General features: G+C 41.7%; 2 protein-coding genes across 3 annotated transcripts in view; one reads left to right on the forward strand and one right to left on the reverse strand.

Moving 5' to 3' along the window:
• Positions 1-16,321, reverse strand: part of ccdc22 (CCC complex scaffolding subunit CCDC22) — a 28,628-nt gene extending 12,307 nt beyond the window's left edge. The window contains exons 1-8 of the mRNA XM_079675813.1: positions 15,679-16,321; positions 14,978-15,155; positions 14,393-14,525; positions 12,918-13,024; positions 12,339-12,417; positions 11,776-11,945; positions 10,852-11,067; positions 10,197-10,337 (exon numbers count right to left, since the gene is read on the reverse strand). Of these exons, the coding sequence (XP_079531939.1) occupies positions 10,197-10,337; positions 10,852-11,067; positions 11,776-11,945; positions 12,339-12,417; positions 12,918-13,024; positions 14,393-14,525; positions 14,978-15,155; positions 15,679-15,728 (1,074 nt within the window). The 5' untranslated portion in view covers positions 15,729-16,321. The remainder of the gene's footprint in view (positions 1-10,196; positions 10,338-10,851; positions 11,068-11,775; positions 11,946-12,338; positions 12,418-12,917; positions 13,025-14,392; positions 14,526-14,977; positions 15,156-15,678) is intronic.
• On the forward strand, positions 244-3,107 carry LOC307035943 (uncharacterized protein). 2 transcript variants are annotated; one of them, XM_079675814.1, is made up of 2 exons: positions 244-1,638; positions 1,823-3,107. In XM_079675814.1, the coding sequence occupies exons 1-2, from the start codon at positions 1,210-1,212 to the stop codon at positions 2,960-2,962; spliced, it is 1,569 nt and encodes a 522-aa protein (XP_079531940.1). In that variant the 5' UTR covers positions 244-1,209; the 3' UTR covers positions 2,963-3,107. The 2 variants fall into 2 exon arrangements, with proteins under 2 accessions (XP_079531940.1, XP_079531941.1); XM_079675815.1 differs by having other exon boundaries at positions 246-1,638; positions 1,827-3,107.
• Positions 16,322-16,384: the final 63 nt, after the last annotated feature.

Raw genomic sequence — 16,384 nt, forward strand, 5'->3', positions numbered from 1 at the left:
GATAACCCGGGGTCGATGAAACCGACGATGTGTGGGCAGCACATCGAGAGATCGAGTTTCGAACAATCAACAATGCCCGCTAAGGAGAGAGAGTAAAAGCTTTCTGAAAGGTTCGTTTTGCTTTCTTACAACGTTACGTTAACTTAGCCTCATGGCAAACGTAAGGTTATGTTACTTCCCTTAAGAGCTAGCTGTCTTAGCTAACAACAGTTAGCAGCTAACTTTTTCTGCAGCTTGTGTTTCCACTGAAAAACGTGATGTAGTTATTTAAGGGCAAGTTAACTAAACGTTATCTTACAAGTAGAGACAGTTAAGTTGTGTTTAAAATCGTTAATGTAATCCACGTTAAAGGTTTTGTGTTGAGCATGAAGTTAGCTTTACTGTAGCTCCCCAAAGGTTAGCATGTTAAGCTGCACTTTAAGGCCCAGATACACCGGCACGAAATCGGCAGTAAATGGGAGTCGGGCCGAACATGAGCGTGGACACGCCCTATTCGGAGTGGTGTGCGCCGCACCGTTGGGTCTTTTCTGCCGACCTGACGCCTTTTCTTGCGTCGGGAACACCACCGGAAGTCGGACAAAGGGATAACACTGATTGGCTGTTCAGCTAGCGAATCAGTGCATGAGAAGCGTTAACGGAAGTGAGGGAGGTAAACAAATGATTTAAAATGGAAGATGGAACACACACGGACGGCTATTTCACCTCATCGGTTTATAGAGCTCCTGTTCGTTCATGTTTTCAATGGACGAGAGTGAAAATGGAAAGAAAAATGCCATTTGTTGTTTGTTTATATCACGGAGTCTGTTCTTCTTCTCTGTCTTCCGGTTGTTCCGGTTGTTGCCTCTTTTGAATGATGAATACACACTACCGCCGCCTGCTGGTAAGGAGAGTTATTGCCACTCATGCATGCGCAGTTCATACGTGCTCGGCTCGGATTTGAGGTGTGTTCCAGTGCGCGAAGTCGGCAAATACGCAGGAGAGTCGGCGACGCAACAGTCGGTGTCGGCGACTTCTCAGGTGACAGGCCGATGTATCTGGGCCTTTATGTGGCAGCTTGCTTAATAGACAAGTTTACGCGACAAACCACGGGTAGCGCCATAACCCTACACAAATGCACTTCATTTCCGCCGGAAGTCTTTTGCACAGCGTCTGTCGGTGTAAACCGGTGTAAACAGTCAGACGGGCACTGATGTAAACACAGCGATTTCGATGCTAACAGTGATGCTAGCTTGGGAACACGATTCTACTTCTTTGACTGGAGATGGCGTTACTCTCCCCCACCCGAATTCAGTGCAAAACTGGGAGGATAACATGACGACGTGGCCCAGCATAACGTACAGCAAAATTTGCTCCTACTTCGTTCAATCCATGGCAATAGATGGAAAAGCAATGGACAGTCTGAAGGCCTCCGAGGCATATCAATATTTGCACAGCAACAAAGTTGGTTGTGTCATGTCATACAAACATGATCGTTTTGTTTATCTAAAAGCAAAGGTAGAGCCTAGCCAGTGTTTGAACAATGCGTGGCATAATGCTTGGGTGCTGGTAACTGAAGCTGGAGAAGTCAAAACTGCGGGATGTACGTGTGTTGCTGGACCAGGGAGATCTTGTTCCCACTCAGCTGCGATCCTGTGGAAGGTAACTAGATTATTTGACCATTGTAGCCTAGGCCTATGTCTTTTGTTGTTGGTATCCGAACTACATCATAGGCTACTTGGCTAGAGTGCAAAGTGTGTGTATGCCATGATGTATTATATCATATGACATGTTTGCAGTGAACCCATTATAATATCTTTGCACTGTTTTTACTCTATCTCTCTAGGTAGAAAATGCTGTGAGACAGGGGAAAACCGGGCTTGCCTGCACAGACAGACAGAACCAGTGGAATGCTGGGTCTAAAAGAAATGCTGGTCAGAGGAAGATGAAGTATGTGCGCTTCAAACGACACAACAGGAAGGATCTCTACCAGCCGCCACCAACTTCACAGCCATCCTCTACCACTCCAGAACCGGCACAGGAGGTGACACTCTTTAGGACTCATGAAGAGTGGAGGAAGAACACACTTGCCTCACCAATGGCAGAACTTTTCAATTGCCCTGGGAATAGCCTCCTGCAGTTCTGCTTTAATGCTGATACCTCTTCCATCACCGAGCCAACACCATGTCCACACCTCCATCTCCTAACCCATGATGAGCACCACATACCACTGGCTTGTGTAAAATGCAGAACCTTCTATGATAAGTACATTAACATGTCCACAGCCCGGCTTGAGGAGATCGAGAAGGTTACAAAAGCACAGAGCAAAGAACAGGTCTGGCATGATGCGCGGAGAGTGCGCATCACAGCGAGCACAGCTAGAAAGGTGCCCATTCGCTCAACCACGGCGCCCGACAAGTTTTTGTCAGAACACTTACACCCATCCTTCCGTGGCAATGCTGCAACCCGTCAAGGAGCGGAGGGGGAGGAACTTGCAAGGGACTATTTGGAAACTCTGGGCAACAGCATTGAAACCAAAGGCTTAGTGGTGTGCGACAAGGATCCGTGGCTTGCAGCATCTCCCGATGGAGTGATAAACAAAGACATTCTGTTGGAGATCAAATCACCTGTGTTGGGAAACAAGTCACTTGCAGAATTTTTGGCAACAAAGAACTGTGAAATCACAACTGTGGCAAACGGAAATAGGATAGATTACCATATTGCCTGCAATGGTCCAAAAGGCTACTATATGCAGGTACAAATTGGGATGCACTGCACAGGGCTTCAGCACTCCAAGTTGGTGATCTGGAACAAAACTGAGCACCTAGAAATCGAAGTACCCTACGACCAAGACTTTGTCCAGGGGCATATCATAAGGCTGCGCACATTCTACTTTGCCCACATGCTCCCGAAAATTGTTGACGATTTTGTTGAGGGAAGGTTACAGTTCTGCAGTAAATATCTCAGCATTTTAAAACCAAAATAAACTGCCTTATTTAGGTCATGCCCACAGGAGCCAACAGTTGTCTGTTGTTTACATAATGCACAATTTACATGATCTCTTTATGCTGTGCAATATATCATATGTGCCTGTACTGTTTGAGTGAAAATAAAGTTTGATGTAATTTAAATTTCATTATTGCACTGTTATTGCATTATTGCATTTCATATGTTCCTTAGAGTGCTACAATTTCTTTTAACACAGTTCATCATTCATATTAAGCTCATACTGTACATAAATAACACTGAATGAATTAATTGTTTAGAGGAAACTAAAGAAATGGCTTCAACAAGAAAGATCACATGTTTAATCCTAACAGGTATTACAAATTAAAATATAAAAGCAGCCCACACAATTACATCACTATGAAAATATTCATATATAATATTAAAAAAGACAATGCATGCAGTATTTGTTGTGTTTATCTGTATTTAATGAACAACATGGCTGGGTGCTGGTTTGTGGTCGTAGCACTCTCTATCTAACCACTCGTTCAGGTGCTTTCTCGAGTGATTGCAACCAACTACCGCACACGTAGTTCCCGAACCACTTTTCTTCATGTTGTAATTGTTATATCCTCTTTGTCTCTGCGATATCAGTGCTTTGTCGGCACAACGGAGCTAGCTAGCAAAACAAACCCAGTCCGCCAAAACGGAAGTGCATTGCATCGAAGGGAGGAGTTCAGGATGTAGAGCGGAAACGGCTCAATAACTTGTGTATACAAAGAGGGGTTTTGTGCTTCATTGTAAACTTTTCTTACAAATGTGTATTAATCTACCTGAAATTGTAGGGACAGTTTTTTTTACTCAACTATACAGACCATTATTGAGGAGATGCAAAACATACTGTAAATGAGTTGGGTCCGACATATACTTTGAGTAATGTTACTTTGCTGCTAAAAAATGAAACATTATCAGATGAGGACATCACCAAAGTGTGTGAGTCTGTCAGGGGATTTGATCTGTTCTATGCATGTCGTACAGGGCCTATGTACACACTGCTCTGGTATGAATTAACAATATAATTGTAAAATGTAAGTCTCTTGCTCTTGTCATCGTTCAGGCTTTGCATTTGAACTCCTATGACTGGTTACGGACTTGAAGGGAACGACTTCCTGGCCTTCCTGACATCCAGGAAAAATGTGAAATTCTAATCCATTTCAATGCCAACAGCAAGTCATTGTTTTTAACTTTTTGAATATGATTTTTTGGGGAATTTCTGTTTTATTGGATAGTACAAATCTACTGGAACCTAACACTAGAGAGAGAGGGAGGAGATGATATGCAGCAAAAGGCCCAGCCAGATGGTTGCTGCTCCGTGTGGAACGTGTTCTATCAGGTAATGCATTTTGGTACCCAGTTATTTATGGTATTGAGTTTGAATGTAGCCTTTGGAAGGTAATTTCCAACAGTGCATAGTAATGACTGAAAAAACATTTCTTTGTCTCTTAACATTCCTGTAATAATTTGTTTTTTTATTGTTGATATTGTTTTGTTCTATATAAGTGCTATATACATAGTTATACTAATATTATTGTTGTTACCATCATTACAAATGTTTTCTTTGTTTTCTTTATTTATCACTGCAGAAAGGATCATGCAAACACATCAAACACCTGATCAAGAACTTGTGAATCTTCAGGCAGAAAAGATGAAAACACCTGTTCAAAGTTCCAGTTTCCTGTACATGGAACCATGCCTGTCCTCTGTTCCACATGTCTTCAGTCAGTCCTGGGGCCTGTACTACGAAGCAGGATTTTCGCTTAGCCGGCAACAGTGGCGGTTCTAGAACATTTTATATGGGGTGGCAAAGGGGGGGCAAGAGGTCATGCCAGGGTGGCATGGGAGGGCGGGCGTGGTATTTTATACTGTATACAACCTATTTATTGTTAATTCATGCCCTAACACAAGTGTTCTTAATGCACAAGAGAAACAAGGTGTTCAGACAAACAATCGGGTGCCCTTTGAGTCCCCCAAGTTTACTTCAATAATTTTAAATGAAAGGAAACTACAAAATGTATTTTAAAGCAATGAATTAATGGAACAGGTTGTTTTGCATTACAATGTAAAACTAAATAAATATATATTGTTTTTAAAAAATTGGTTGTCTTAGTATTAGACAGACATATTTGCATATCCTCACTAAGCATTATTACATATTAATTTAATATTAAACAAATCAAAATGGCCAATTATCCCAAAATGTTGCAGCTAATATAATCATATGCTTGTCAACTTTAACTGATCAAAAAGAAATTCTGAAAAAATACTTGAATTATCTATGAAATTGCAATATTGACACACGTCCCTCAGTTTGTTTCAACCCCGTCACTCCATACCATTTACCCTCCTATTAAAATAATGGATCAGTCCATGTGTGATCTGCATTGAGGAAATTACATCACAGAAGTCTTTTGAAGGAAAGATGGCAAAGAAAGGCAAGTGTCAGTTTCTTCTCTTACCTATATTTCAGTTTTTGTATTTTCAGATTAAGATTGACAAGCTCAACATTTCAACTCTGTTATTTGAATTAATAATAGTAAATAATTGTTTATTACAAAATAAACAATATTTTTGCAAAATATTACAATTTTGTAATGTCCTTGACTTTCATGTGGTGGCATATCTTAGCTAAACATGGTCTCATGGCTACTTTTTGTCAAAAACTTCAACCCTGTTAAATTTTTTCAAAGAAATTCCTAGTAATTATTTATATTTTGTGCCTGAGGTGGGAACATGTAAGTAGTCCACTACCAGATGTTATGACCAAACATTTTGGTTTCATTTTTCAAAGATGTAAATACCTTAAAAGGCACCCGATTCAGAGAATACTCAGAATTCTGCTTACTGGTACAGTAAAAGTATTTAGTTATAATTAAGTACACAAATGGCATCACCCATCTCTTCAGAGAGCTAAAGGTGACCTGTGCAGCAACACATTTCAATCAATATTTGTCAATACTAAGAGCTGCTAGATTGTGCTACTGTGATGGAATATGTACAGAGAATAAGAACATACCATGTGGTCCAGCTGGAGTTTCATCTGCCTCCTGATCCCTGCCTCTGGCCCTCTCTCTGACACTTCATCTTCCTCACATACATTTCTTCTTCTTCACTAATGTCTTCATCTCCTCCTCCTCTTCCTCGTGCTCTGACCTTCCTGGTCTCTTCAGTGAACTTTCTTTTCCTTTTCCTCTTTCTGTTCGTCCTGATCACTTCTCAGATATGTCTTTTTGTTGTTCTTGAATCACTCCAGCTACTCTGGCCTGCAAGAGTCTACTTGTGAAAAGCACTGGTACATGCTTGTATAACTTTACACGTTAGGGCCATGTAGCTAATAAGTAGCATATCATAAATATAACATCAGAAAGTATTCTTCAAACGCACACAGGCAGCTGTGTTCAGATCCAGTTTGATGGTAAAGTATGTATCCTGGTTTCATTGATCTTGCTGTGATGTGTAGTTTACGTGGATTTAATAGTACCGCATAGTTTAGCAAAGTGATCGATCTCCCAGCTAGCGCTGTCTGCGTAGCATTTTGTAACGTAACGCCCCAAACAGCTCCCGTCTGTTAAATGCTATCGATTCAAACGGCAGCGTTTTATTAATATTTAGTTTCAAGCTCTCGTCCTAAGTAAAAACAAAACTAGTGGAAGGGGAAATGCTCCCAGGGGAAGCTGATCCATAGGTGCTGGGACAACTCGTTCCCTCTCTACAGCTCTGTGAGCCGCGGTCTGTGTGAACGCCGCTCCGCAGTTTAATGCAGGGCCGTAGCTGCGTTTTTAACGGGCCTAAAATGATATTTAAAATGATTCACTTTTAACTAATGTAATGCTTGTTTCGTTGCTTGTGGAAATAGTGTAGGTTTGTTTAAGTACAGTTTTAAGGAAACAAAAGTTAGGGGGGCAGCTGGGGGGGGCAAGGCTCTACATTGGGGGGGAAGCTGCCCCCCCGTAGATCCGCCCCTGGCCGGCTAACTTCAGGAAAAACTCCGGCTTTCCGGTCTTACGATGCTGGTTCTCTTTTTAGCGGTCTAGCTCTCCATGGTAACTTATGCTGAGCGGCTAACCTGCCCCAGAGCAGGTTAGGTTGCAGGCTAAGAGATCAACTCAGTGAAAGCACTGCCTGCTGACCAATCAGAGCTCAGTGTGCGGAGTTTAAAGCCATCAAGTCACAGGAGAAAGGAAATACAGTTTAAATTGCCGTTGCAGGAAAGACGGCCGGCAAAAATCACAGACTGTGTGAACATGAAAATTAATAGAATATCACCTCCCATCTTAAGAGCAATCTGACTATTATAACATTAGCGTTAAGAAAGCTTACTTAAATATCTGCCACAACATAAGTAACCGGATCAAAGTAACATTAAGTACAGTCCGTGGCACTGTGAGTGCAGACGTCGATGTGTCCCGTTATCATTCATATCACATCATAATGTATCATATAATTCCTTATCTGAGTCAGCTGAACCGTATCTGGCCGTGCAGCACTCACTGTGTCACATACTGTATGCAGAAGTATTATTTTAAGCAACACATTAAGTTGACGAAACACTCGAGTCAAATGTAATTAAAGTCAGATCGTGTCTTAGACGGGGCAGTGATATCATAAACCTCTTAATGTACGCATTCAAACACTTTTTCTTTTACCAGCTGTATTCACCTTGCAGGTGCAGCTATGTGGCTTTGATCCTGGATAAAGTGTTTAAGTCATGGATGTTTAAAGTTTAACTTCTTTATATGTCTAATTATATAGTTGACTTTTCATTCAGGAAGTATGACGCGCTGCGCTGTCAGTACGCTTCTCCATGTTTGTGATTGGTCGAATGCTCCAAATACCACCCCTTTCATGTGAACGCGCACCTAACTAGATAGGACACGGCTGGCTTGAGCGATCCACTTGACAACCTGGGTCGTAGTACCGTTTAGCGAGAGCGCGTATGTTTTGGATTAGGCCAACCGGCTAACTCAAACATATCCAGGTTAGCTTGAACCGGCTTTGTAGTACAGGCCTCTGGACCCTATGACTCGGACACTAGTTCTACCAAGGCTCATTAGAGGTAAGAGTGGTAGGAGAGGAGTGGAGTTATCTTTGTATTTAGGCTGCAAGTCGACAAAGGTGATCAGATTCATTTGATATTGATGGTCTGCCAATACCGAATCCTGATCCGATTATTCTATTTCCCAGATAATACAGCTGCACCGTCTACACTAGCTCTATTTGTTTTTGCCATTGTAATTCACCATAAGCAATTGTTGACTGTAACATCTATGCCAACCAACTGTAATTTGTAATGTATTATACTTTAACGGTTCTGGCAACCACAGCAGCCCAAATGTTAACGTAAATGTGAAGTTTTCTTTTTACAGTGTACTTATATCTGTACATTTCTTTTCAGTTTGCGTGAAGAAGTGGCTTCAACAGACAGAAGTGCAGGCCAGATTGGGAAAGGCTGGACGCTACACAACGGGAAACATTATGGACATGAACAAGAAAAAACCAAAACCACTTTCTTTTTGCCTTTTTCTTATCATATATAGTGTTACGGTTTTTGTTACCATTTAAATATTGAATTCTATGTATTATTTTTATTTTAAATCAAATGCACCGGTTTTAGATAATATATTTATTTTGATGTGTAGGTTGATTTGCAGGTTGGTTGTTATTTGTATAATTATTGTATTGTTACTGTGTATTTTATTATATTAAATAGCTATCTATTAAATTAAAATACTGTTATGAACACTATACAATGTCTTTATTTTGGTAGATACCAGAATACATGACACAATGAATCTTTGTAATATATTTATGTTCTCTAGTTTAAATAATCATACCAGTATTTAATGTGTGCTGGTCACCTGGAATCCTGGTAAGCTCCCAGCAGGGTATATTTAATACTATTATTAAACATAAGCTGGTGATAGATGGATAAACCAGCCATCCTGGCCAGCTAAAGTGTCCAAAACCCCTCTCCAGCCAACCATTCCAGCCTAATATCTACTGGCTGGTCAATTTACTACAGCCTGACCAGCTACATTTATCTAAGCTGGTTTTTTCAGCGGTCATTATTATTTATTTACTATTTTTTGAGAATCTCTATGAATTATAGTCAAATGTATATACCAGTCTCTGTTATGTTGCCTGAGCCAAGTTTGCCTGCTACATTACGATGTATTATTATTGATTTACGATTTATTGAGAATCTCTATGAATTAAAGTTAAATGTATACCAGTCTGTGTTCTGTTGGCGCATCGGATCTCCGCCAAATCCAGGATCATCACCCCCCTAGTTCGCTCCCGTCTGTATCTCTACCGCTACTTGAATACTGTGGCTCAAACTGGTATGGTTCCACCACGTTAGACTCACCCGCATGATCTGATTCCACCACACCTATCCTCTTCAATAAAATCCTCCTCTTCTTGAAAGTGCACCGAGTCTATTGACGAATCACTGTCACTCGATTCTGTCTCCAGAGTCCGACATCAGCCATATAGGTAGTGTATTATTCAACAAGTGTTCTACTCGTGACGTGCGTGACGTCACTAACCGGCGAAAGCTGTTTTGTTCAGAGCGGTCGTGTAACATCGGAAGCGAGCATGGAAAGTTGTAATAAACCACGATTTATAAATACAACGGGCATATTGTCATGAATTACATGATTTTCCATTAATAATAGTATATATATTATCGTAATAAGAACAGTATTGTCGTTCATTTCGTAAGCTCTTTAACGTCACAGCAGGCATAACAGCTGGTGTTTCTCGTGAGGGTTTTCCCCGGGAAACAAACACAATACACACAAATGCAAAATTACACAAACACACGCACACTCGCGAGCTCCCCCCAGACCAGTAATGCAAACAAAAATATCTTCCCTCCGTAGTATTTTGATCATTTGCTCCGCTAATCAATCAGATCGATGGATTCCAGAGAAGAGGAAACTTTGAAGGCCTTTTTCTCAAAATGATGACTTGGTGACAGTCATTATATAATGTGACATATTTTGCTTAATATTTGGAGTACAACAACAATCCTGATATCATTAGAAAGCTAGGAATCTCCTCTTTCCAATAGTGTATAAAACTCAAAATGTGTCTTCGGGTCAATGTGACTGATTTCGATAGAGCAGGTCACATATTAACTGAAACTCAGTTCCAAGAAAGGACCAAATCCAAGTTAACTTACATCAACTTGATATGTCTTCATTGTGTGTTACCTGTGCATGAGTGATGGTCATGTGCTTCATGTCTGCAGTGAGCTGGTCCACCTCGCTGCAGAGTTGCTGCTCCTCCTCCTGCCGGAGCTGGACGTCACTGTCTGACTGATGGACGAAGGGGATGGAGGTGATGGGTTCTGTCTACACACACACACACACACACACACACACACACACACACACACACACACACACACACACACACACACACACACACACACACACACACACACACACACACACACACACACACACACACACACACACACACACACACACACACACACACACACACACACACACACACACACACACACACACACACACACACACACACACACACACACACACACACACACACACACACACACACACACACACACACACTCTTTCAAACAAAGACACACACACACACACACACACACACACACACACACACACACACACACACACACACACACACACACACACACACACACACACACACACACACACACACACACACACACACACACACACACACACACACACACACACACACACACACACACACACACACACACACACACACACACACACACACACACACACACACACATTAGGGAACAACCAATGGAAAGCAGGATTTTGTTATTTGCTTGTGCCTGGTCCTCACCTTTGTGAAGGTGAACCTCTGTGTGTGTGTGAAGTGGCTGCCCTTGGTCAGGATGTGGTCAGAGGGGGCGGAGCCTCTGAAGGCCTGCAGGAGCTCAGACAGGTCGCCGGTGGGCCGAGGACCCCCCGAGGCACTTTCAGGAGAGGGCAGTGCAGCCGAGCGGAGCTGCTCCTCAATGCGTTTACGCAGCCGGGTCAGTTTCCTGGAGCGATACTCCTGTTCAACACACAGTTAACACGGTATGGTTCTTAAGAAACAGCACTATCAGCATTATACAGGATCCAACATGTGGCAAGCACTGCAAATGTGTATGGGCAGATTAGCCTTTTCTACAGAAAACAACTTCTATACTCACAAAGGCTCATTTAACTATTCACTAGACCCCGGACTGTACCAAATATGGAGGTAGTCTCCGTGGTGTCATCCATCAGCCAATAGAGTGCCGATGTTAAGTGAATTCCTCTTACAATCGCCAATTTAGCATTGATGACACCCTGTAACTCTCTGCTAATCTCATAATGGGTAGTGAAGAGGAGGGCCCGGGTCACACAGCAGAGCAGACAGCTACCGGCTGGCGATCTGTCACTCAAAGAGGCCACTCTAAGTTACACATTACTAATGGAGGACTTGAAGTCCTTATATCATTAAAATGTGTGAGTTATATGAAAATTACATGTTTAGTTGTCATTAATATGCAGATAAGATATAAACAAATTCTTTTTATGCAAGGCAGTTATTCTACTGGCTTTTTGGGGGGAATTTACACCATTTCTTCTTACACCAGTCTTGCTGTTGCCAGGCAATTGCATGATGGGCTGTCTCTCACTTGATAAAACACATTTACGTGGACGTATGTTCAGAGGATCAAAAGCACACACAGTGTAACAGCCTGTAATGTTAAGGTGACTCAGTGTGAGGGTTTGCCTGTGGTTTGAGGCGGGACAGGAGGCCCTGACTGTTCCACTCGCTGTCCCACTCCTGAGCAGCGCTGAGCTCTGCTGTATGCTGCTCCAATATGGACGCCACCACTGAGGCATGATGGGAAGGCTGTGCAGTCACAGGGGGAAGAATGTCTCGATGGTAGTCCTTCACCTCTGAAATTAAAGAGACAGAACACACACTTATGTCTTCCTTACTTTCTAAACAGTGATTTCAGCAGAAATCTGGGGGGGTCATTGCTATTTGACCCTCTCCTTGCATAGATTCCACAAAAACAGACATGTTTCATCTCCCATTAAGTTCATTCAGCTTTATTATTTTCCACCAACTGAAAATAATATATTTACTTCATGTTATAATTGTAGAAGTTCTTAACAATTTGATCAAAAACAGGCACATTTGGATAATTATGAATGAGGGAAGTTGCTGGAAATATTGAAATCTGAGACAACCTCAATGACAACAGAACTCTGAAGGACTGATGAAACAGGAAACCAGATGAAGTGAAACTTTGCAGCGTGTTTTAAAGTGTGCAGCAGGAGGCCTACCTTTCAGCGGCTTCTTCCCAGGAGAACAGTGTGCTAAGCTCAGAGGCTGGACATGAAAGCTCTGCAATGCTCCTGGACTCTAAACAGGAAAGAAAAACATCAGAATACGAGTCTCTTGGCAGGTAACAAATGATAAATAAAAAGTTTCAGTCTGAAAGTTCAAATCAAGACACAATCATTGAATCGTCTCTAGAATGTCCCGACCAAAATAGAATATTTTCCTGATGATTATCTGCTGATAAGAGGTCCATCCAAATCCAGCTTTATTATATAACCATCACAGCTTTCCTTTGTATGTTATGTTGTACTATAAATATGCAAAGTCTTTTTTGCACCTGTATATTTAAAATAAAAACACACATATGTTTCATCTGGTCTTAATAGGTTAGTTTTGAAGGTTACAAAGGATTTAAGTTATCAAGGATATTAGTTGTCCTTTATGTCAAATACCTCAGATACATTTCATTAAACAATGGAATCATCTCTGGCCCTGGTCAGATGTATGCTGGCACTCGCTAGCTGCACATCCCGAAGCATTAAAGCTTTTCTGGAGATCAGAATGCAACAGGAGGACTTTACTTGTGTCTGACTGTGCAGAGGCAGTCTGCAGTTTGGAGGCAGCCAGGGCACAGAGAGCTGAGCTCTGATTGCAGCAACGATGGCTCTCTGCAGGACCGCAGATTTACCTGCAGGAAGAGAGGACAGCTGCGGATGACTCATCAATAAGGTGTAACAGTGAGTTAGGGGTGGGCGATATGACGATATATATCGTCGAGACGATATTAGGTCTCCACGATATTCCTTTTCAGAGATATCATATCTATCGTGATACAGAAAGTCACTCAGTCATAGAATGTGAGTGCTGTGAGTGCTGCGAGTGCACCAGGGTGGGATTTTCACGGCGGCCATGATGGCCATGCCGTCATTGCGCCTCGGTCTGGCCGTGAAGCCCCGAAAATAATTGTACGTCCTACGGCCACCATGGCCTGCGTGCCCCTGATACTGTTAAAATCTCGAAGTTGCTTTAAATGCGTCAGAACAGTGGTTTCTGAACTGCATTATGCTGCGTTCACAACGGACGCGATGCGAATATTCTCATGGCTCAACCGCTGGAGTTTCACCGCGGCTGTCAGCTGTGTTTACTCCTGTCATTCAAACAGGACGCGCTGGAGAGGGGGCAGGGCTTATATCCATGTAAATACTGTGGTGGAAACCAACTACGACAAAATTAACCTATTTTACCGTGATTTAATTGTAATAAACCAAGCTGTCTAGTCAGGATTCAGACAGTATTGCACTTCATTTATTGTCTTGGTTGATTCTGTTGGCTTATAATTTATTTTATCAAAAAAGGTATTTATATTGTTTTTCCCTTTTGAAACATATGTTCAATTATGCTAAAGTCTTTGATTGCAATTCAAGTCTAAAGTTTACATTTTAATTGTTTGGCACTGACCTTTCCTCATTGATGTTTTACTTAGGCCTAGTTATGTTTTACTCTCCTTTCCGTTCATTGATGTTACATCACTGCTAGTGCTACCTAAAACAGAAAGTAAATTTTTATACTGAGAAACTTTGCCTTGAATATTTTATTTTATTTAGCAAGAGAGTGCACTTTACCTGGTGAAGAAACCAGTGTTAACGTTTGTTGTGTAGGGTGTAGGCCTATACTTGAACACTGAGGAAGCCATATCAAAATTCCTGTTGAATTGTTCATTCAGGGATTCATTGCAGAATTAAAACCAGCTTGAAATGGTATTTTGGTCTGTTACTCCTTTTTATTTTAGTTTTTGTTACCTTGTAGGTGGTTGTACTGTTAAGTAACTTGAAAAATAACCATAATAACTGACATGAAAACATATCGTGATAAATATCGTCTGTCGCGATACTGCTTGAAAGATATTGTGATATTATATTTTTCAATATCACCCACCCCTACAGTGAGTATTATATTACTACCAGGAATCAGGTAGTATATGCATAAATAAAAGGTAACAATGGAACAATACATGTTGAACATTTCTTCTTTTCTGTGTGAGTAGAGGGGGGTGTACCTTGGGGCTGGTCTGAGGCCTCTGCACTCTCTCTGGGCAGCTTCTCCACCAGGAACATGAGCAGGGAGCGGATCTCCGGCTCATTACTGTACAGAAACGTCTGGTAGCCGATCTCTCCTTTGTAACCAATGTCCTGGAAAGCAACAGCTTGACATGTTACTGTACTCAAACTGACACATTAATAACACACTGTTGGGTTTTTCTAAACACTATTTTCCGATGGTATTGATGGATTTAACAAAAGACAATCTGACTTCAATGTCCACATACAGGCTTTTTTCAGGGCTTTCAAAAATAGTTTTACATTTCATGGTCAGCTTCTGTAGATGTTGGTGTCAGTGGTACTTTATAACTGGGCCAATTCCATGTAATGACAGAGACCATGATATGTGTAACTGTAAGCCCCTGAACAACTTAGTATGTGGAATTTGACATAGTTCATAAGAGATTTCTTTGGTCAAGAATATACACATTCTTGTCTTAAGATGCAGGCTCTCACTGTCATTAGGTGAGTTGAACCCTATTATTTGTAAGCACTAAACAGCTACATGAAAATGGTTATAAATAATAACAGAGATGTCTTACCTGACAGGCCTGTGCCAGGCTCATGCCCACTCTGAAGCGGGCAGACATGCCGGGGGGCAAGGAGGTGGGCAGCGCGCTCCCAAGACCGGGGTCGATCACCCGGACACATCTGACCACCGCCTCCACTATGAGCTCACTGCTGAACTGTCTGACGCTGCCTGTCTCCTCACTCACCTCCCTGTGCCAAACACATGATCAAAATGTTAATATGGAAATAAAAAGATAAAAGAGAGGTCTTATCTTTGGTCTACCCATGGCAGTAGCACATGACTTGATGATGTCATTTACTCTGTATCATTTGATTTAGAGTTTGTTCACTTAATCTGCCAAGCTTAATACAAACTGGAATGATCAATCAAAGGCTTTTACTTTATTAGAACATCACAGCTTAGTTTTGAGGAATTCTGAAATATTGGCAAGATGTTTTTATTCTACAGTAAGTAGCATATGTAAGAAACCGGAGGCCATAGTTATTGAAGTCTCTGTTGCTGTCTGTGTCCTCAGTCACCTCCCTGTGGGACACAGTCCAACCTCACAGCCTCAGGTCTGATCATGTGATGGGCTGACTTAGCTTAGTTTCCTCATAGCATGTTGCCAATCACCACATTCACCATTGTACTGTCAACATTCCTTGTCCTTTGAACACCTAAGGTTGGCATAGTATACTATGTTAATTAAATCATTATACCGTGGATACTTACGTGCCAACTTGTTTGAGGGCGTGAATCAAAATCTTGTCAACTTCTTCCATCGCTGTAGTATTTCCGTAGAGATACGAGCCGATAGACACCACTGTAGAAGATTACCTGATGCGAGTAAGTTATTTAATAACATCAAGTTAGCTAACATTAGTGTATGGTTCGTAAGGATTAGAGGCTATAGAACTAGCTTCCATCTTCTGTTAGCTAACTTGGGAACTAGCTAGTTTTTAATTAGCGAAGCTGACACTACACACCTCCCTGATAAACGCCATTGTCATTTCCCGAGTGTCTGAAGCGCCTAGTTATAAACTAGCTTTTGTTATAATAAATATATTATAGTTCCCAACTATTAAACTGACATGTGTGTGTCTTGTTCAGAGCAATCCCCCAGGAAGTGCGCCGGTCGGACTCTGAGGAAAATATTCGTTGTGGCCAAACGGCGGTACTACACTTCCGTGTCAGTCGCTGGGCCCTGTGACACTAGAGGTTTCTCAACACTTTAAGCATGTTTGAGACGAGCTGCGCCTCGCCTCGAAAGTAGACGAGAATAGCCGATCGCAGCCGGGGGAGGTCTCAGAAAAGCTCGCCTGAAGTCGGACAGCTCGGAGTCGGCTTCTTCTTCTTCTTCTTCTTCTTCTTCTTCTTCTTCTTCTTCTTCTTCTTCTTCTTCTTCTTCTTCTTCTTCTTCTTCTCTGTTTTTTGGCGG

The sequence above is a fragment of the Notothenia rossii genome (genome assembly GCF_949606895.1).
Source record: "Notothenia rossii genome assembly, chromosome: 4".
Taxonomy (NCBI): Eukaryota; Metazoa; Chordata; class Actinopteri; order Perciformes; family Nototheniidae; genus Notothenia; species Notothenia rossii.